This window comes from Podarcis vaucheri, assembly GCF_965113315.1.
Source record: "Podarcis vaucheri genome assembly, chromosome: 11".
NCBI classification, from domain to species: domain Eukaryota; kingdom Metazoa; phylum Chordata; class Lepidosauria; order Squamata; family Lacertidae; genus Podarcis; species Podarcis vaucheri.
Genome location: NC_138749.1, coordinates 62,227,158 through 62,249,658, shown reverse-complemented (window position 1 = coordinate 62,249,658; position 22,501 = coordinate 62,227,158). Strand labels below are relative to the sequence as shown.

General features: G+C 49.6%; 1 protein-coding gene across 1 annotated transcript in view; it reads right to left on the bottom strand.

Annotated features, from left to right (window-relative positions):
* Positions 1-22,501, bottom strand: part of LOC309542722 (guanine nucleotide-binding protein subunit alpha-14-like) — a 44,173-nt gene that overhangs the window by 12,268 nt on the left and 9,404 nt on the right. Inside the window, exon 2 of the mRNA XM_082241655.1 lies at positions 11,944-12,128. Within this exon, the coding sequence (XP_082097781.1) occupies positions 11,944-12,128 (185 nt within the window). The remainder of the gene's footprint in view (positions 1-11,943; positions 12,129-22,501) is intronic.

The window sequence follows — 22,501 nt, the reverse complement described above, 5'->3', positions numbered from 1 at the left end:
CCCGCAAGCTCCGGGGACAGGAGGGCTTTGCTGCCGACCTCCAGCATTTTAAAAGCCCCTGCTGTCCCAGGGCGATTTTAAAATGCTGGCGGGCGGGAGCAGAGAAGCAGCCCCCTGCGACCCTCCCCCGGCTGGAGAGGTGACGTGCGCCTATGGCAGGAGCCTCCATAGGCGCGGGTCACCTCTCCAGCTGGGAGAGCGCGCGGGGGGCTAAAGCACCCCCTGCGACCCTCCCCCGGCTGGAGAGGTGACACGCGCCTATGGCAGGAGCCTCCATAGGCGCGCGTCACCTCTCCAGCTGGGAGAGCACGCGGGGGGCTAAAGCAGCCCCCTGCGACCCTCCCCCGGCTGGAGAGGTGACGCGCGCCTATGGAGGCTCCTGCCCCGCTCGGGATGGCAGTCCCGGCAGGGCAGACAGCTCTGCGCCGCCATCCCGAGCGGGGCGGGACTTAGCGCCCTGCTCGGGATGGTGGCGCAGATGTGCCTGCAGTCCCCGGACGGCAGACAGCTTTGCGCGGCCATCTGGAGCGGGGCGGGCTTCGCCCCCGGCTCCCGATGGCCGCGCAGAGCTGCGCTGAACCCGGGACGACAGACAGCTCTGCGCCGCCATCCCGAGCGGGGCGGGACTTCTCTGCTGTCCCGGGGAGATTTTAAAATGCTGGGGGTCGGCAGCGAACGCTTCGCTCCCGCCCGCCAGCATTTTAAGATCGCCCGGGGCAGCGGAGAAGTCTCTGCTGTCCCGGGAAGGCAGCCGGGGGGAGCAAAGACTTTTGCCCCCCGCCGGCCTTCAGAAGAGGTCCAGGACCTCTTCTGAAGGCCGGCTGTGGGCGAAAGTCTTTGCTCCCGACCACCAGCAATTTAAAACAGGTCCCCGGAGATTTCCCTATGGGCTTTCGTCTTGCAAAGCAAGCCCATAGGGAAATTCGTCTTGCGAAGTGCCTCCGAAACAGAAAACCCTTTCGTCTTGCGGGTTTTCCGTCTTGCGAGGCATTCGTCTTGCGGGGTACCACTGTATAAGCTAAATAAGCTATAGCTTAGGGCTCCACTCTCTTGGGAGCCCCCAAAATATTTAAAGGGGGAAAAACCTGGATGTACATTTCCAAAATATAAGATAAGTTCAAAAATTACTTTGATAAAATACTATTTTGTTATGTGCAAATGGCTTTAGATACCTATTAGGTCCATAAATTACCATATAGCATATATTCAACACAAAAAACAGCAACAAATTGTTGTTGACAAATGGCAGCTGGACATATAAAGGGCCCCATTACCTTCAGTAGCTCAGGGCTTCATCAAACCTAAATCTGGCCCTGCATACAATTGATTGAATTCAATGTGAACCACACCAGTATGTTTGGAAGCTATTTATGGTGGGATTTGTAAAAATAAAAATATCCAAAGCCCCTTTACTTGTTCTAGTTTGACAATTACTTGTATATTTGAGTGGTTTTCAAAGTGAAACCACCCAATGGCAAATTATTATTTATTTCCTTAACCAACTTCTTAGTTCCAGTGCCTGACTATCGTACAGCACTCACTGACTTCTTTTTATAAAAACAACCACCAAGCACACAGGACAGAATTCATATTCCTAGATGGGCCTTTAATGTGATTTAATTGCATTCACCCTCTGCTTGAGAGCCACATTGCATTTTCAACAGGCACAAGGTGTGATGCCTCTTAGCGGATAAACACAGGTAGCACTTCACGTTTGCATGCAAAGAGGTCTCAAGAAAGACCTCATAAATTCTGGCATATAATTCTGATTTGTAGGGCAAATGCAAACCACCATTTGCTCAAAAACAGGAGGGAAGGGAGACAATCATGGCATGGATTGGAGGGAAGGCAGGAAATTTTCCCCAAAATTCTCACCTCTGCCTTAAATCCTAGTCTGCTGATTTGCATACCTATATCTAAATCAGCTTAACTTGAGAATCCATCTTAACTTTACGTTCCAACCATACCACTTTGTAAGTAATAATCACAGATATGTATTTGCCATACATACTTTTGGCACAAGTATTATGTTTCAGTACAAAGATGCAGAATTTGGAATTGTGTGGGGAGGGACATGCAATTATGCTGTTGAATAAATAACTGGTGTCATTTCATTTGTTGCAATTTGAGCCCACTTTAACTGAAATGTTTTTTCTGGATGTTTTAATATTTATTGTGAAATTATCCACCATCTGGAAAGGGTTGTGGAATTCTGGAATGTGTCTCACAGGGAGCATTACTGCCACCACAACAATTTTCATTCACTTACTATTATTTGTTCAGATTGATCAACATTTTCCCTGTGCTTTGTATTATCAGATGTATTCTGGTAAATTTCTATGTCTCAACAACATAGAATTGTAGAGTTCATCTAGTCCAACTCCCTGAAATGCAGGAATCTCAGCTAAAACATCTATGACAGATGGCCATCCAACCTCTGCTTAAAAACCTTCAAGGAAGGTGTTAAGTTGTGGGCGAACATAGCAGATGACACAGTGATTTCTCCAGAGCAGCTCTTTATTTGTAAGCTGGAACAGAACTGAACAGCAAACAGCTCGGCCGGCCTGCTTTTATAGGCAGCCGGCTGTCAACATTGTAGCAACAACAACCCAGGGTTTCCCGCCTAAAATAACTGACGTGGACCTGAGTGAAAACTATCTACAGTATCCCCCTGCTGGCCCAGGGTGAGGACTTGAGTACATAACACCCCTCCCCACCGAGATAAGGCGTTAGTTACATGTAATGGTTCAATTAGGCACAAAAGCATATCGGTTACATTTCCCATACTTAGACCAACAGTGATACATGTCCAACAACATAGTCCTTTAAATAAGTTGGGCGCTTGGAAACTCTGCCAGACCGCCGGGGACTGGTAGCCAAGTCCAGGGGGCCACACAATTCTTGCTGAGGCTGTGGTGCGACCCTAGGTGGCATTGAAACCAAATCCCCTGGATCTGCTGCTGTGGGTGGAGCCTCCGCAAGTGGAGTGGTCTGAGTCTGTGGTAAGTCTGGCAGACCCTCTGAAATGGCTTGGTTCAGCTCCACACTGGCAGTTTGCGAGGGAGGTGTAGGTGGAGCCTCACCATCTGTAAGTGTCTCACAAGCGCAGTTGGCACCATGGTAGTGTCTAAGTCCCCAACCCTGCGCCTAAGCTGGTCTATGTGCCGGCGCCACAAGCGTCCGTCTTCGAGTGCCACCTGGTACGAGCAAGGTCCAGTGACTCCCACTACTGTGGCTGGCACCCAAGGAATGTCCCCCACATAATTCCGGGCAAAGACCTGGTTTCCTGGAACAAATGACCGTGGCGCGTTGGCACAGCCTGGGGGTTCGGCCACGGCAAAGTCCGGGTGCAGCCGGTCGAGCGGTGACCTGAGGCGGCGGCCCATAAGCAGTTCGGCAGGACTCCGCCCTGTGGCCGCATGAGGGGTGATGTGTTGCACGAACAAGTATTCGGCAACCCGCTCGTGCCAGTCTCCCCGGTCCAGGTGCACCAGTGCTTCTTTTGCCGAGCGCACCATTCTCTCTGCTTGCCCGTTGCTGGATGGATGAAAGGGTGCCGTTAGGGCATGGCGGATGCCCAGTCCCAAAAGATGCTGCTCAAAAGTGCCTGACGTGAACTGTGATCCGTTGTCGGAGACAAGGACATCAGGACACCCATGCGTCGCAAAGAGGCCTCGCAGCACCCGGATGACTGCCTCGGTAGTGGTGGAGGGCATCAGGGCCACCTCCAGCCATTTGGAATATGCATCCACCACTACCATAAAGGTCCAGCCGTGAAAGGGGCTAGCCAGGTTGATGTGCACCCTCGGCCAGGGTGTCTTGGGCGTCTCCCAGGTGTGTCCCTTAGCTGCCGGTGGTGCAGGCCTCGATTCTTTGCACGCTTGACAGGCGGACACCCAGGCAGTGATGGCATCGTCCATATTAGGCCACCAGACGTAACACCGAGCCAACGCCTTCATTTTGACAATTCCCGGGTGGCCAACGTGCAGAGCCTCCAGGACGCGCTGACGAATTCTTTGGGGAATCACGACGCGGTCTCCCCACAGCAGACAGCTGCGATGAGCTGAGAGTTCATGCTATCTGGTTGCGAAGGGCTGGAACTCCGATGCAAAAGGCCCTTGTGGCCACCCCCTCCACACCCAGTTGAGCACACGGCTGATGGTGCGATCCTGGGCAGACGCGGAGGCCACAGTGGCAGCCGATACAGGCGCTGCCGGAAGATCCTCAATCAGGAGGAGTGATGAAGCTGGAGCCGGGTCTTCCACAAACGCTGGAAGAGGGCAACGGCTGAGGGCGTCGGCATGGCCCATCGATTTCCCCGGGCGGTGGACAAGCCAGTAGTGGTAGGCAGCCAGGAAAACAGTCCATCGCAGCATGCGTGGCGAGAGGACCGGTGGAGTTGGACGATCACTGGCAAGGAGGCCCAGGAGCGGCTTGTGGTCAGTGATGAGGTCAAAAGTCCTGCCATAGAGGTATTCATGGAACCTCTTCACTCCAGCCACAAGTGCCAGTGCTGCCTTCTCGAGCTGGCTGTAATTCCGTTCCGTCGGAGATAGCGTCCTGGAAAAGTAGGTGAGCGGTGCTTCTCTTCTGTCTGGAAAACGGTGACTAAGGACAGCGCCGATGCCAAAAGGTGAGGCGTCGCAGGCAAGGACCAGCGGCCTAGATTCACTGTACTGTACCAGCACATGGTCCGATGAAAGGAGAGCCTTGACTGCGTTGAAGGCCGCCGTCTCCCGATGACCCCAGGACCAAGGCATCCTTGTGCTGAGGAGTCGGTGAAGAGGCTCAGCCACCGTGGCTTTGTGGGGCAGGAACATGTTATAAAAGTTCAGCAGCCCCAGGAACACCTGCAACTCCGTCTTGTTCTTTGGGATGGGGGCCTGCTGGATAGCACGGATCTTGGATGTGGTCGGGTGAAGGCCGGAGGCGTCGATAAGATAGCCCAGGAACTCTACCTGTGGAACGGCGATCTGGCACTTCTCCCTCTTTACCTTGAGCCTGGCCTCTTGGAACCTGGTCAGCACGGCACGGAGGCGCTCGAACAGCTGCTGGTGTGAGTCTGCGGACACCAAGACGTCATCAAAATATGGTACCACGCCCGGAAGCCCTTGCAGGAGACGCTCCATAAGACTTTGGAAGATGCCAGGAGCCACACTCACCCCGAACTACAACCGGCGGCAACAGAATACCCCTCGGTGGGTGACGATCGTCTGGGCTTCAGCAGTGGCATCATCGACGGGCAGTTGTTGATAGGCTTGGGCAAGGTCCAGCTTAGCGAAGACCTTACCCTCACCCAGGGAATGCAGCAGGTGTTGGACAACAGGAACTGGGTAAGCGTGCTGCTGAAGTGCCTTGTTGATCGTGCACTTGTAGTCGGCGCAGATTCTCACTGACCCATCTGGCTTAACAGGCGTGACGATGGGGGTTTCCCACTTGGTGTGGTCAACCGGCTCCAAAACTCCTTGGGCGATCAGCTTGTCCAGTTGTTCATCCACCTTAGCCTTGAGAGCAAAGGGAACCCGGCGTGGCTTTAGCTTGATGGGGGCGACTTGTGGATCAAGGCTAAAGGAGATGGGCGTCCCTGTATATTGCCCCAAAGTGCCGTCAAAAACCTCGGCAAAGTCTTTGACCAGACCCTCAGTCTCTGCGTTAGAGATGCAGTTGATGCTGGTGACTTCCAGGCCAGGGCATCAAACCAGTCTAGCCCTAGGAGGCTTGGCCACTGACCTTCGACCACCACCAACCGGAGCAGGCCTGAAAAATCCTTGAAGGCGATCCGGAACTGTCCAACACCTACCACGGGAATGTCGTTTCCCTGGCAGTCTCTCAGGTGTACGCGGTGAGAGTCAAGTTGCCTTTTGGACACCCTAGGTACCAGTCTTTTGATGGTGCTCCAAGACACGATGGGCAGGGCAGACCCGGTGTCGATCTCCATGTCACATGGAGCTCCTTCAATGAGCACCGTGACGTTCAGCTTGCATCGCGTAGGTGAGTCGGTTTGACCAATCGTGGTTCCAGACGGGCAGTGGCAGTTGGTGAGAGCGAAACAGCTTTCCTTGGCAGACTGGAGTGAAGACTTGGACTTGCGAGTCGGTGAAGGGGGGGGTGTCAGACGGAGCCGATCGGCAGACCTTAGTGATGTGGCCCCTTCTGGAACACTTCCTACAGATGGCGTCTCTGAATCGACACTTGACACGGGAATGGTTGCCTCCGCAGCCGGCACATTCCGGTTGGCCCCTGGACTTCTGTTGGAACTTCCTGCGCTCCCGCTTTGTCTGGTGCATGTCATCGTCTTCACTGGAGGATCCCTCATCACTGCTGGCCTCTTCGTAATGCACTGGAACTGGCTTCCTAGCAAGACGCGGGCTGCTGGACTTGCGGATCTCCTGGGCCACAACCTCCTCAATGGCTTTCTGTAGCGTGAGGTCTGGCTTGGCGAGGAGACGCCGTTGCAGATGGATGTCCCGGACCCCGCATACGATTCGATCCATCAGGGCATCATCTAAGTCTCGGAACTCGCAGTGCATTGCAGCCTGTCGCAGGGCGGTGGTGTAGTTGTTGATTGACTCCCCCTCTGCCTGGTTCCGGTGGTAGAACGCATGGCGGGCAGCAATCTTGGACGGCTTTGGTGCGTAGTGGTTGCGGAGCTTCTCTTGGATCGTGTCCCACGGTGTTGCCTGGACTGCTTCAGGCGCAACCAATGCTCGGGCCATCTCAAACACCTCAGGCCCACAGGGGCTGATGAATAGGCCCCGCTTACGCTCCTGTGATACTTGCGTCACCTCGTTGGCTTGGAGGTAGCAGTCAAACCGAGCGAGGTAGGAGTCCCATGATTCAGAGGCTGGCACAAAGGGCAGTAGAGGCACAAGTGAAGCCATGATTCCGATGCCGGCATGAAGGGCGATGGATGGAACACCGTGCTCTAGCCAGAACAGTCGGCTCTGAATTGGTTCTGTTCAGTGATTTCGCTCAGTGATTCAGCTCTGCTCAGAGGTGGCTGCATCTGGCTGTGCTCTGATGTCCATCGATCCCACCTTCGTCGCCAGTGTTAAGTTGTGGGCGAACATAGCAGACAACACAGTGATTTCTTCAGAGCAGCTCTTTATTTGTAAGCTGGACAGAACTGAACAGCAAACAGCTCAGCCGGCCTGCTTTTATAGGCAGCCGGCTGTCAACATTGTAGCAACAACAACCCAGGGTTTCCCGCCTAAAATAACTGATGTGGACCTGAGTGAAAACTATCTACAGTATCCCCTGCTGGCCCAGGGTGAGAACTTGAGTACATAACAGAAGGAGAGTCCACAAACCCCAGAGGGTTGTTCCACTGTCAAACAACCCTTACTGTCAACCTAATGCAGATTAGGTTGCAATTGTGTAGTCACTTACCTGGGAGTAAAGCCCACTAAACTGTAATAAATGAATTGCATATCCCTAAATATGCTACAAGTAAAAATATGAAATTATGAGAGCCATAAGAACAAAACAAAGAACAAAAAAGAGTTACTCTGTTCTCAGCATCCTTGGACTTCACAAGCTAGTTCAAGCTTCTTAGTCACAACGCAGAACTCACGCTATCATTCAACGACACCTTACAGATGCCAGACAATTTGTTTCATGATTTCAAACTCTCTCATGTGATAAGATTGGCAGAGAGGCGACTCTTGATAGTTCTATCACCCTTGGAAGCTTGGAGTGGTGGCCTGGGAAAGGGCATTCTCTCTGGCCACCCCAGTCTGCGGAATTCCATCTTCAAAGAGGTGGATATGGCATAGGGTTGCCATATTTCAAAAAGCAAAAAAGCATATTTCAAAAAGCAAGAAAGATGACACATTTGTAGGCGAGTTGAGGTGGGGGGGAGAGAAAGAAAGAAAGAAAGAAAGAAAGAAAGAGAGTAATAGTAAAATAAAAATAATAGAGAAAGAAAAAGAGTAATAGTGGGCACTGCCATGTTCAGTCTCCTCTGCACTCTGTCGCCTCCACCAGTATTGCTGCCAGCGCTGCGTGCCTCTTTCCCCGGCTCAGGCTGGCAGTGGCTGCGGTATGTCAGCACTCCCACCCACCAGCCGAGTCAACACCGGGCGGTGCTTGCCACCCACACAAGTCTTGGAGCTCCCCACATGTCAATGGGCAGCCACCACTGGAAGAGCCGTCCACACCCCGGAGGATAATAATAATAATAATAATTTTTTATTTATATCCCGCCCTCCCCAGCCGAAGCCGGGCTCAGGGCGGCTAACAACACTAAAAAAGTGCAGCAATATAAAAACATCATAAGAATTAATTAAAATCAAAATTAATGGCAACCATAAACTAAAGTATTGTAAAGATTGCTGAAGGAGGGAGTCAGGCTGTGCCCTAACCAAAGGCCTGGTGGAACAGCTCTGTCTTGCAGGCCCTGCGGAAAGATGTCAAGTCCTGCAGGGCCCTTGTCTCTTGTGACAGAGCGTTCCACCAGGTTGGAGCCGCAGCCGAAAAAGCCCTGGCTCTAGTTGAGGCCAGCCTAACCTCTCTGTGGCCTGGGACCTTCAAGATGTTTTTATTAGAGGACCGTAAGTTCCTCTGTGGGGCATACCAGGAGAGGCGGTCCCGTAGATACGAGGGTCCTAGGCCGTATAGGGCTTTAAAGGTTAAAACCAGCACCTTAAACCTGATCCTGTACTCCACTGGGAGCCAGTGCAGCTGGTATAGCACCGGATGAATGTGATCCCGCAGCGAAGACCCCATAAGGAGTCTCGCTGCGGCATTCTGCACCCGCTGGAGTTTCTGGGTCAGTCTCAAGGGCAGCCCCACGTAGAGCGAGTTACAATAATCCAGTCTGGAGGTGACCGTCGCGTGGATCACAGTGGCTAGGTCAGGGCGAGAGAGGTAAGGGGCCAACTGCTTAGCTTGGCGGAGATGAAAAAATGCCGCCTTTGTTATAGCTGCAATCTGCGCCTCCATAGAGAGGGAGGTATCGAAGATTACACCCAAACTCTTAACGGACGGTGCTGGCACTAATTGCACCCCCGCAAGAGATGGGAGTTGCCCCCTCAATCCCATATCGTCCCGTCCCAGCCAGAGGACCTCTGTCTTCGAAGGATTTAACTTCAACCGGCTCCCACGTAACCATCCAGCCACAGCTTCCAAGCATCTGATCAGTGTGTCTGGGGCCGAGTCAGGATGGCCATCCATCAACAGATAGAGTTGGGTGTCATCGGCATACTGATGGCAGCCCAGCCCAAAACTCCGGACAAGCTGGGCGAGGGGGCGCACAAAGATGTTAAAAAGCATCGGGGAGAGAATCGCACCCTGAGGCACTCCACACACCAAGGAGTGGCGGGATGACAGTTCCCCCCCCAAGCGCCACCCTCTGTCCCCGACCAGAGAGAAACGAGCGCAGCCATTGAAGGACTGCGCCCTGGATCCCCACGTCGGCGAGGCGGTGGTCCAAAAGTTCGTGATCGACCATGTCGAAAGCTGCTGACAGATCTAGAAGAATCAGCAGCCCCGACCCGCCTCGATCCAGCTGTCTACGGAGATCATCTGTTAGGGCGACCAGAGCCGTCTCGGTCCCATGACCAGCGCGGAAGCCGGACTGGAATGGATCCAGAGCCGATGTTTCATCCAGAAACCTACCAAGCTGTTCAGCAACCGCTCTCTCAATCACCTTGCCCAGGAATGGAAGATTCGAAACTGGGCGGTAATTGGATAGATCTAAGGGATCTAATGATGTTTTCTTTAAGAGCGGACGCACCACTGCCTCCTTCAGTTCCCCTGGGAATGTCCCGGTGCCAAGGGACAAATTGATGATATCCCCCAGGGGGGCCCGCACCTCGTCTGGACATGCTCTAATCAGCCAAGACGGGCACGGGTCGAGAGGACAAGTGGTGGGCTTTCCAGCTCGGAGGAGTCTGTCCACATCGGCTGGGGATATCCGGTCAAAGTGGTCCAATACTGGACCCGAGGACAGTCGAGGGGCCTTCAGTTCTTTTATTGTATCCAAATTGGCAGGGAGGTCATGGCGGAGCGACAGGACCTTCTCCGCAAAAAAGCTCGCAAATGCCTCACAGCTATGTGTCGAATTGTTATTTAAATTTGGCTGTCCTTCGAGGGACGTTAAAGACCGAATTATACTAAATAATTGTGCCGGGCGAGAGCTAGCGGATGCAATGGAGGCCGAGAAGTAGGACTTCTTGGCGGCCTTCACTGCCATCTCGTAGGTTTTCATAAAAACCCTATAAGGTGTTCTTGAGGCTCCGTCACGGGCACCCCGCCATACTCGCTCTAGCCGTCTGAGGTCCCGCTTCATTTTCCGGAGCTCCTCAGTAAACCAGGGAGCCCGGTTTCTGCGGGGTCGCAGAGGGCGCTTAGGTGCGATCTCATTGATGGCTGCCAGGAGCTGGGTATTCCAGCCCTCAACAAGCTCAGTCAATGAGTCGCCAGGGGGAGAAAGGTCCCGCAAGGCTTGACGGAATCTATCAGGGTCCATCAGCCTCCGCGGGCGAGCCCAAATCGGCTCACCACCTAAGCAGGGTGGGGGTGGAACATCAATCCTGGCTTTCAGAGCATAGTGATCCGACCATGGCACCTTCATCGAAGGAGACAGGATCACATCTATACCGACGCCAAAGATCAGATCCAGCGTGTGGCCTGCTTGATGTGTGGGGCCCGAAACAAACTGGGAGAGCCCTAGTGTCGCCATGGAAGACACCAGGTCCAGAGCCTGTGAGGAGGGAGTGGCATCGGCATGGATGTTGAAGTCCCCCAATACCAATAGGTTAGGGAACTCCAAGGCCCAGCCGGCCACCGCCTCCAGCAGGCCTGACAGGGTGGCTGCTGGTGCGCTAGGTGGCCGGTACACCAGCCAGACAGCCAAGCTCACCTCGGAGCCCCACACTAGGCCAACACATTCAATGCCGGGGATCGATGGCGGTGGTAGAGCCCTGAAAGAACAGTCTTCCCGGATTAATAATGCCACCCCTCCCCCCCGGCCCACAGTCCGTGACTGGTGGAGGACGGAGAAACCCGGGGGCGCCATCTCTCGTAAGGTAACAGTTACCCCTTCGCGCACCCAGGTCTCCGTCACACAAGCCAGGTCGACCCCCTGCGAGATGATGAAATCTCGCAGGGTGGCGGTTTTGTTGCCTATAGACCTGGCATTGCACAACACCAGTGACGGAGGTGAGTAATCCTTTCTCACCCTACCCTCGTCTCTCGGGATGGGGCGCAGATTGGAAGGGGTACGAGCATATCCGTATCTCGATCCCCTTCGCCTATGCGGGGTGGGCACCAGCTGTGGGCAGCACCACTGGGGCAGCCGAGTGGCACACACCCCCTTCTGCCTGCCCTGCCCTTCTAGGCTCTGGCACTGTGTACCCAGCTTCCTGCGTTGGTGGCCTGAGCTGGGAGAAGCTCTACACGCGTCAGCCACTGCCATCCTAAGCCTACGCTGCCTGATGGCTCTCCTCCAATGGCTTTCCTCCTTCCGATGGCTGCTCTGCACGCTCTCCTGCAGCCAAAGCAACCACTCCACACAATGCTTCTGCTTCCAGGGCACAGGAAGTGCCGCATTCCACCCCTCAACAAGCCCCCCCCTAAAAAACCCTGGACATTTCCTGAAAAAGGTAAAATTATTCCGCCCGGATGGCCATATTGACCCCCCAAAAGAGGACGTGTCCAGGAAAACCTGGACATGTGGCAACTTAATTGTGTTGCTTTTTTGTCATGTGCCAAAGACACACTTCTTTCCTGAAGTCACGTGTATATTTGCATTGTGTTACCGGGCACAAAGACTATGGGAAAGACTGGGGAGAGAAGAGACGGCATATGCTAGATTCTCTGGCCAAGGTTTAAAACTAAGAGCATAAGAGGTGGGAAAGTACATTCAATGAACTGTTATTTTGGGAATTTCAACTGCTGTATTTCCTGTGTTATTGACACCAATAAAGAAGAGTTTTGTACCTTATTATGCTCAGATGAGTATGGAATTTGTAAAGTATCCATAGCTCTGATCATAGTTTGCATAGCGGAAAATATGTTTTGATAAATCAATTTTGTGAAGCCTTTCCGGTCTTCTTCCGTATAGCCTGATCCGTGAATAATCCTCATCTGCTTAATAAATGTACTCTTTCCGCTTTCTCCTGTACCTGCAAGAAAGCACAAGAAGAAAGCGTATCTTTCAAATTAAACACACCAAAGCACAGAGAGCACCAGCTTCACAGCATCAGAAGAGAAGAATCAACAAATTCTTTTGATGTATCAAAATCAAGTTATGCATACAATGCTCTGTGTAAGCATGATATTTGTAAATAAATTAAGTGAGCCCTAAAAGCAGTTCATAAAACACCCATATAGACAATATTAAACAAAATAATAAAATTAATATGCATATATGTCACCATAAATCTTGATTAAAAAACACAGTACCAATAAAATTTCCTGATTGACACCCAAAAGCCTGGAGCAACAAGCATGTTTTTAAAAGCCTTCTAAACATTCCTATGCCCTGCTTGCTGTACATCTTGAGGAAGAAGATTCCCTAGGAAAGGCCCATTTAGAGAAAGCTCCAATTACACAGAAGGCTCCTAAGAGTGCTGCTGCTCCACTCACAGACATGACTCCTGACATAAGAGAAAGGGAGGTGGTTTTTGCCAGTACCCCCCTCCTGCTGCAGACCCCACCTCCAAAATATATGTCCAAGAGGATTAGCAGACCCTCTCCAACAGTATGGAATATGGCATAGAGTGCTGCAGATGGAAATGAAAATCCCTGCAGATTCAATGAAGATCCCTCCCCAATGAGAAACCAAACTTCAGGCAGCTTTACTAATACATTATGATGCCCATACACACCAAAGAGTGGTAGTACACAGTGTTAATGTCTAATTTACTTGGATGGGCATGAGTGCAATCATATGCATTGCTTCCTGGGATCAAGCTCCGCTGAATCCAGCTGTGCTTACTTCTGACTGCATCATTTCAACTTGCAAGACACTAGTTTAACTTAACAGATCTTCAGCCAGGTGTTAAGCTGTTATTTAGAAATGCAAATATTCTTCCCAAAGAAGTACCACTATTTAAAGCTAGTATAAAGTAGGAGCCTCCTCAAAGAAAGGAAGGTAGTATTCAACCTCTACTTTGTTATTATTTTCTGATTTATTCTACGCTAATCTGTCAAAAACCAAACTTGAAGGCCTTAATATCACCTCATTCACTTGCCAGTGCATAGAAAGCTTGCCAATTACCCTGGTGTTCCAGCAGCTGATGTCATCATTCCTGCCCTGAAAAATAACATGGTGGTCCCACTCCCTAAGAGCCCCCTTATTCTGAAGTGGAGGGTGGACCCAGCGACAGAGCAAGCCAATCAGGTGCCTGGGGCGGTGTGCATGCCCTGCACCCAGGGGTGGAGTCAGCTGCCTGTGGGAGTGGGGCGAACCGCGGCAGGATGTTCCGCAAGGCCTCCGAGGAGTCTGCCTGCCTTCTCCCACTCAGCCTTCCTACAGCTAAGGCTGAGGTTGAGGCAGTGGGCAGACCGTTTGGGCAGCGCAGAGTCTGCGGGTGCCTAAGCCACCGTGTCACTCCCAGGAGAGTCGTGTGGCTTGGGAGCACTGCAGGCCCCACAGTGAGTGCTGCCCGGCATTTTATCACACACACCCAGGGCAGCCCACCCCCACCGCAACCCCCTTCCTCCACCCCTGGGTGGACCCAAGGTAGAAAGCCATTTCAGCAGCCCCCTGCCCCACAGCAGCTATGGAACACTCTCCCTAGAGAGGCTTATCTTCTAAGCACCAGGCATCCTACCAGTTTTTTATGATACTTTTTAAACAGTGGTACAGTGGTACCTTGGAATGCGAACAGGATCCGTTCCGGAGCCCCGTTTGCATCCTGAATAGAACATAAGACGTGACTGTTTGTCTGCGCGTGCAGGTGTGTCGCAATTCGCCGCTTCTGTGCATGCGCGTGACATCATTTTGACCGTCTGTGCATGCGCAAGCGGCGAAACCCGGAAGTAACACGCTCCGTTACTTCTGAGTCACCACGGAGTGCAATCTGAAAATACTTATCCTGAAGTGTATTTATCCCGAGGTATGACTGTACTTATATTAATTATCTCAGTCGCTGTGGTTATGATTCTTGTGTTTTGTCCATGGTTTTTATTGATTTTGGCACTGTTCTGGAATTGTTATACTTGACTGATTTGTTTGATTATGTTTTATAACTGTTTTTATTTCTTTGAACTGCATGTCCCCCAAAAAACCTCTATTATGGGGTGACTCAGAAGTACAATAAATAAATAAAACCATTATACCACTTCATTGCCTTGAGGCAAGGGGGAAGAGTCATAGCTCAATGGCAGAACACCTGCTCTGGAGTAAGACTAGCCCAGGTTCATTCAAATGGCTGGAAAAGACATTTGCCTGGGATTCTGCATCACCACCACCAGTCAGTGCAGACAGAGCTGACTTGGGTGGACCAATGATCTCACTTGGGACAAGGCAACTTCATGGAACCATAATGCACCAATTCATCTTTTATTCAATCAACAAAGCTCCATAATTCCTATAATTCTCATTGTAGTTCTCATTATTATAATAATGACATTGTTTAGCATAATACCTATGGTTCCACAAACACTAGACTTTGTTCTTTCCACAAGAGTCTTCTAAGAAAGAAGATGACCAGTTGAGGGCAGAAAAAAATTATAAACCACAGAATAGATGTTCAAGAGTAATGCAGCCAGAGGACACCAGTGTTTCATCCGCCCCCAATTAATTGGAATTGTGTCTGTCAAGGAACCAGAAATGGGCACAGGTAGAAAGTGCCCACACAAGACCATCGGCTCATGCTCATGCCTCACACGGAACAAGAAAAGGTGGGCAACCCATTTTTAAAAAGTAACGTTGATGGCGTGGCAGAATTGGAACTCAGGATGGGCTCCTAGGCCTTCACCATTGATGTCTCTGCTAGATCACCCCTCGTTTAAACATGCAGCTCCACCCTTAAATCTAAATAATTAATTTAACTGATTTTATATGTACTGCTTTTTGTATTTTTATTGTTGCTGCAATAATTGCTTTTGTTTCTGATGTTTTTAATCTGTTTTATATTTGTTTTTTGGTTCTCTTTTGTAGGCTATCTTGAAAAATCTAAATTAATAACATTTATTTTAAAAAGAAAGAAAGAAGAACCAGAAATGCCCACTCTCACTCTGGCAGTCATGTTATTGCATACATTTTTGAAGGAAAAATAAAAGACGCTTGTCAGTATCACTACTGACCTATTAACCAAACTATTTAGCATTTCCCACATGCCACCACTAGAGGTCATAATGTACCTTAATGCAGAAATAAAAAGGTAAAAAGGACCCCGTCCCTGACCATTGAGTCCAGTCGTGAACCTCTCTGGGGTTGCGGCACTCATCTCGCTTTACTGGCCGAGGGAGCCAAGAATTACTGAGAAGTAAAAGATCTCTACAGTGGTACCTCGGGTTACAGACGCTTCAGGTTACAGACTCCGCTAACCCAGAAATCGTACCTCGGGTTAAGAACTTTGCTTCAGGATGACAACAGAAATCGCGCGGCGGCAGCGGGAGGCCCCATTAGCTAAAGTGGTGCTTTAGGTTAAGAACAGTTTCAGGTTAAGTATGGACCTCCAGAACGAATGAAGTACGTAACCAGAGGTACCACTGTATATGCTTTATATCTGCAGAAACGTGTGGTCTATAAACTGTTTCAAAATGCAATAAGATGTCATCTAGAAATCTGTTGTTGAACAAACTTTAAAAGATTTACTATACTTAGTTATATGTTTACCTTACAAAGCGTTTTAAAATATATATAATTTAATTCTCCTCTTTCTTATCTCCCCTTAAGACTGCTTAGCAAGTTTTTTTCCCCTTGTTAATCCAGAAATTTGACCAATTCAGCTTCTAATGGGACTTCCTGTTCCATTGCTCAGAAGCATCAGAGAAGCTCCTTGAAGGTGAAGGCCAGCGCTTGCTGAGGTAGCAAAATGTGTCTGGCAGTAGCATTTTAGACTAGGCTGCAGGTAACAGCTCACATATCTCAGTATTTTTGCCCCCTCTCTTGCTCTCTATAAAAACTATAGAATACCATGGACAAGACAAGGCTACAGCCCTTCTCTGCATCTCGCTTTCAAGTGAATAGAATTATGTGAACCACCACTTGCAAACTAAAACAAAACATATCCCAAGTTCAAGTTTACCACTTCACAGAGAACTAGACTTCAGTGATAACTGATTACAGCCCTGAGCTCGTTTTGGCACTTGAACTCATGTGGAAGAAGAACAAAGCTTTTATATATGCTGTGTTCATGTAAATAGTTTTTAAAAAGTGTGTTACTATGATCTGACCAAAGTGATAAAACTTTGCTAGAGGCAATCTCATCATTGCATCAACCTGCAGTTATCTTAACAAATATGCCAAGTACAGAGAACTCACACTTTCCTGGATGTGCCAATTCTAATAGGAATATAGAACGCTGCCTGATACTATTGATCCATCTAGCCCAGAATCATCTATACTGACTTGTCGTGCCTCTCTGGGGTTTCAGATAGAAGTCTTTCCCAGTCCTACATACAGTACTAGGGATTCAACCTGAAACCTTTTGCATGCAGCTGCTGTGCTCCAGCACTGAGCCAAGACAGCTCACCACATTTGGCCCTTCCAAGAACTTTCACTACAGGTTGCCCTAAAGATGATTACTTACAAAAACAGTTTCCTACTGCAGTTCCTTTAGGCACCAGTACATATTACCCCTCAATCATTCTGCTTTTCTAATAAAACACACAATCTGAAAGAAAGGCTTTGCTCCCCCATACCTTAAGCAGAATTCACAATCTGCATATGCCAGAGGTTTTCAGACTTCTTGAGCCCATGGCTTCCTTGGCCAACTACATGGGAAAATGTCCTTCGAGCCTCAGAAGCCCAGTTATGTCACCCCTTGCCTGCAGAGCCGGCAGCCCCTCATCCCTTTTCCTTGTGGAGTGTTCCCTCAGGCTCCTCTCCCCTTGTGAGCCAACCTCCCCACTCCACATTGAGGAGCCTCTAGCAGCCGAATGGAAACTGGCCAAAGGTGAATGTGAGGCCAGCACCTTACTCACCTTGGGAGGCTGCAGTGGAGACAGCAGGCACTGCTGGGCCTGCAGGGTGGAAAGGCTCCCTTTTGGCACCAGGCACTCAGCTCCCACACAGACACTGCACACAGCAGGCACAAGAAAGGCCAGTGTGGCGCCTGCCTGCCCGGCCTCCCACTGGGTCCATCCATTCCCACAGCAAGAGCTGGTTTACTGGCTGGCTGGCTGAGCTCCCTCACCCACTTGCTTGCTTACTCCAAGGCCACCTCTGTCCCTGGCAACCAGCACCCCCTGGCCAGTCCCAGAGGCACCATTCACCTGCGGAGCCTGTAGCCAGCGCCGCTGCAGCAAATAGCTGTGCAAGCCTTTGGGAGGCAGAGATGTGAACGGGCATCAGAGCAGGAGGGAAGAGGGAGAGCCCAGTGCTGCTCACGACACCCCTGACCATCATTCAAGGCACCCCAGGGCGCCACAGCACACTGGTTGAAAACCACTGGCATATGCACTGTAAATCCTAATAGTGGTGGCTCCATGCAGGCTTGGAAGCCCCACCATTTTTCTCTAACACCAAGCAGGCAAGATTATCTCCAAAAGCAACAATAAAGGCCCTTTGCTTTTCCATTGATTGGGGTTCATCATCTACAATAAAGCAAGGTTTACTTTCATGGCACATTTTAATGCAGTATTGTTTTAATGCCTTTTAATGAGCAGTAGGGCTGGGCGATATCAGCTTTTCAACATCATGGTGTATCGCCAGCCAAACATCACTGCTTGGCAATATACCGTGATGTTGAAAAAACAAGGTGCACCGGCCTCTGCCCACGAGACCCCGGGTGAAACTACCCCACCTCTCACTTGAGAGCTGAGGCGGTTTCATCCAGGCTCGCAGGCTGGGACAATACAGCTAGTTTGAACCGCTCAGTTGGGGGGAGGGGAGGTTCCCCCCCAGCTGAGACAGCCCTGGTGCTCTCACTACTCACACACAAGTGGGCGGAGCATCAGGGCTCCTTTAACTGCTCACTGCAGAGAGCGGCAACCCCCCCACCTCAGCTGAGCAGTTTCACAGAGCCCCCAGCAGCTGCACACTCCTCAGTCGAGCAGTTTAAAGATGCAGAGGGAGGAGGAAGCTGTATCAGCACCTCAACGATACAGCTTGTTTCTCCCTCTCTGTTGTACAAGGGCAGAGCGATGTGAAACCGCTGCTCCCGAGTCCCGGCTGGAGGAGGGAACTCCTGCATTTACAGCACATTATTTTCTGTAAAGCATTGCAGGAACTGTAGCTTGTCCCTTATGGAGCTACAATTCCCAGCATCCTTTACCTTTCTTAGCTTTTTATTGCTATTAATTTCTAAGTGAGCCTGATAAGAGTTCACAGCTTCCTCCCTGAGCAGTCTATGTGAAAAAAGTGCGCACATTAGTCTGTGAGAACTCCTTTCAGAGAGCCAATTAGGAACAGGGAAGTAGAGCTCTCCACAGTCGGCCAGTGTTCACATCTGCAGGGCTTCACTGCTACATGGAAGCTGTACAGATGGATTTTCCCCCTCCATCAAAGAAAGGGTTTTAAAAACAAACCACAGGGCCTATATTTTTGACTGTACATGTTCTGCAGGAATTGAGAGATTACCTAGCCTAGAACATAAAACACCATTATTCCACAGTTGCTGGAATGTCACAATGGTGTTAGCATAACCACATTAGTGCATACCCATTTGGGTATATTCTGCAGCATTAACTTGACACACCATGTGTTGATCACTGCTTAGTGAATATCTTTGGGCACATTTAACTACACAACAGAGATACCAGCTGTGCTTCTGAAGAACCTGAAATGTTGGAATGACTGGGCCCTTGTCTGCAAAGCATATGGCAATTTGCAGTTGTTCACACTGTTTATTGCATCTGTACCACACTTCTCAGCTACAAAAGCCATCAAGGTAATTCACATGCACAACCAATAAAAAACTAATAAAGGTTATTAAATATTCAAAACCAACATTTACTGGCTTCCTTCCACGCCCCTGAAAAGAAAAACCCTCATGTAAAAATATTAGTCACAAACAGATAAACGAAATTACGTGAAAAATAGGTATTCAAAAATACACACACACACACACACACACACAGAGAGAGAGAGAGAGAGAGAGAGAGAGAGAGAGATTGTATCAGTTGCTATATTCATCCTTGGTGGAGCTGAAAAAACAGCTGCTTTTCTTGTTACCAAGGAAACATGTTATAGCTCCCTCTTCATCCCTGAATGGTTTTTTTTATATCTCAGAAAAAGCATTGGTTACATTTATTTTTCTGCTTACAAGAACAAAATGGCTATAGTGAGAAAAGTTGATACAGGTATAGCGATAACATTTACTCTCTTGCAATAGCTAACTTTTGAAAGAAAAAGTATCAGGTGACCTTGTTGAGCTGAAACCATTATGAGAGGCTATCAAAACACTCCTTCTTTCAAAGAGTATGTGAGTTAATCCAGATCATCATATAAAGCCCCTTGTTCGAGAACAATATACCACCCAAAATTCTGCATGGAAAACATTGAAATACTTGAATAGGGAGTGCTTTAAAAAAATCATTCTACCCATGTATAAATAGGGCTCACTTAAGCCAAAATCACAAGAATTGCACTGGCTGCCAATTAGCTACCAAGCTAAGTTCAAGGTCCTGGTTTTCATGCATAAATCTTATACTACTTGGGACCAGGATACCTAAAATATCATCTCACCCATATACACTGTGCTCTGCAGGTGAGGGCCTCCTGTAGTTACCATCTTATCAGGAGGTCTGTTTTGCACAATATATGAAATAGGTATTCAGCGCTGTGGCACCCAACCTTTGGAATCCTCCCCATTAAATACAGTGGTACCTCGGGTTAAGAACTTAATTCGTTCCGGAGGTCCGTTCTTAACCTGAAACTGTTCTTAACCTGAAGCACCACTTTAGCTAATGGGGCCTCCTGCTGCCGCCGCGCCGCCAGAACACGATTTCTGTTCTCATCCTGAAGCAAAGTTCTTAACCCAAGGTAATATTTCTGGGTTAGCGGAGTCTGTAACCTGAAGCGTCTGTAACCTGAAGCGTCTGTAACCTGAAGCGTCTGTAACCCGAGGTACCACTGTATTAGACAGGCACCGTCTCTGCTATCTTTTTGATGCCTGCTGAAGGTCTCCATCTTCCAACAAGCCTTTTAAGAAGAGATTTCCCCCAGAATGCATCTGTATTTGAATTGTTCTTAAGGAATTTCAAACATGTTTTTATTGCTTTATCATTTGCTTTTTACAACCCTGGAGTCCTTTGGAAGGAAAGACAGGATATATATTTAATTAACAAATATATTAGTTCTGAACTTAAGCAGTTCAGCAGACTCTACTCTCCATGCCACTTTCCAGAACCAGCATCTTAAGGATGCATAAAACATCTACCACAATGTTGCAGGAGATAGCATGAGGGTAGCTGTTGATAGAGCAGCTCTACTTTTGGGGCAATGTACGGTAAAGGTAAAGGGACCTCTGACCATTAGGTCCAGTCATGGATGACTCTGGGGTTGTGGCGCTCATCTCGCTTCATTGGCCAAGGGAGCTGGCATACAGCTTCTGGGTCATGTGGCCAGCATGACTAAGCCGCTTTTGGTGAACCAGAGCAGCACACGGAAACACCGTTTACCTTCTCGCCAGAGCAGTACCTATTTATCTGCTTGAACTGTGTGCTTTCAAACTGCTAGGTTGGCAGGAGCTGGGACCGAACAACAGGAGCTCACTCCTTTGCGGGGATTTGAACCACCGACCTTTCGATTGGCAACCCCTAGGCTCAGTGGTTTAACCCACAGCTCCACACGCATCATGAAAGGTAAAGGTAAAGGGACCCGTGACCATTAGGTCCAGTCGTGGACGACTCTGGGGTTGCGGCGCTCATCTTGCTTTATTGGCGGAGGGAGCCGGCGTACAGCTTCCGGGTCATGTGGCCAGCATAACTAAGCCGCTTCTGGCGAACCAGAGCAGCACACGGAAACTTCACTTACCTTCCCGCTGGAGTGGTACCTATTTATCTACTTGCACTTTGACGTGCTTTCAAACTGCTAGGTTGGCAGGAGCAGGGACCGAGCAACAGGAGCAAGTCCTAGGCTCTGTGGTTTAGACCACAGCGCCACCTGCTGTGTAGATCCAATCTACACAGTAGATCCAATGTTTAAGGACCCCTGGCCATTAGGTCCAGTCGTGACCGACTCTGGGGTTGCGGCACTCATCTCACTTTATTGGCCGAGGGAGCCGGCGTACAGCTTCCGGGTCATGTGACCAGCATGACTAATCCAATCAATTAACAGGTATAGTTGATTAAAGTACCAATCCCATGAGAATTTGTTGAGGGAAGTCAGAAAACCCTGAGCAGGAGCAAAAGGGGAAAGGCATAACTCACGGAAGTGAAGTGCAGCAGTAAAACTGCTAACACATTTGCAGAGCTAAGCAGGGTCCAGTATAGTTTTAAATTGGATGGGGGACAGCATGTTGAGATTCCTGCATTGCAGGGGGTTGGACTAGATGACCCTTGGGATCCCTTCCAACCCTACAATTCTATGATTCTATAAAACCTTATGATGTGATTATATGATGGCGACCCGTACGCCTTCATTTGGTTTCCCATATACTTGCTATTTTGACACTAGTATGTATCCTATTAGTTCTTTGAAAACCATTTTCATAGTGTTTTCATACAGGTAAGATAATATTTTATTCATCTCCTGGGCTGACTAAACAGAGCTAGGTGTACAGAATTTACATGTGTATCATGTTCATCCAGAGGACATTATTTGCCTAAAGAAAAATGAGGTATAGTTAGAGCCATGAGCTTGGTTTTGAAACACCTCTGTTTACTCTCCAACTGCAATCCAGTGGAAGCTTTTCTCCTAGAGCTCCTTGTGAACTGCAGTCTTGTTGGTGGCATTCACATCCTTACCCATGTATAGGATTAGAGAATAAGTGCATCTTACACTGGGGTTCAGTTCCAAGGGTTCCACATATACTTAAAAATGCATATACTCAAGCTACCCCTTTGGTGCTGCCCACCCCTGGCCAAGAAAGGCAGAGATCTTAAATGGGTTTTTTTCACCCAAGCAGTAAGGTAAAGGTAAAGGTACCCCTGCCCGAACGGGCCAGTCTTGACAGACTGTGGGGTTTGTGCGCCCATCTCACATCTATTGGCCGGGGGCCAGCGCTGTCCGGGGACACTTCCGGGTCACGTGGCCAGCGTGACATCGCTGCTCTGGCGAGCCAGAGCCGCACACGGAACGCCGTTTACCTTCCCGCTGGTAAGCGGTACCTATTTATCTACTTGCCCCCGGGGGTGCTTTCGAACTGCTAGGTGGGCAGGCGCTGGGACCGAGCAGCGGGAGCGCACCCCGCCGCGGGGATTCGAACCGCCGACCTTT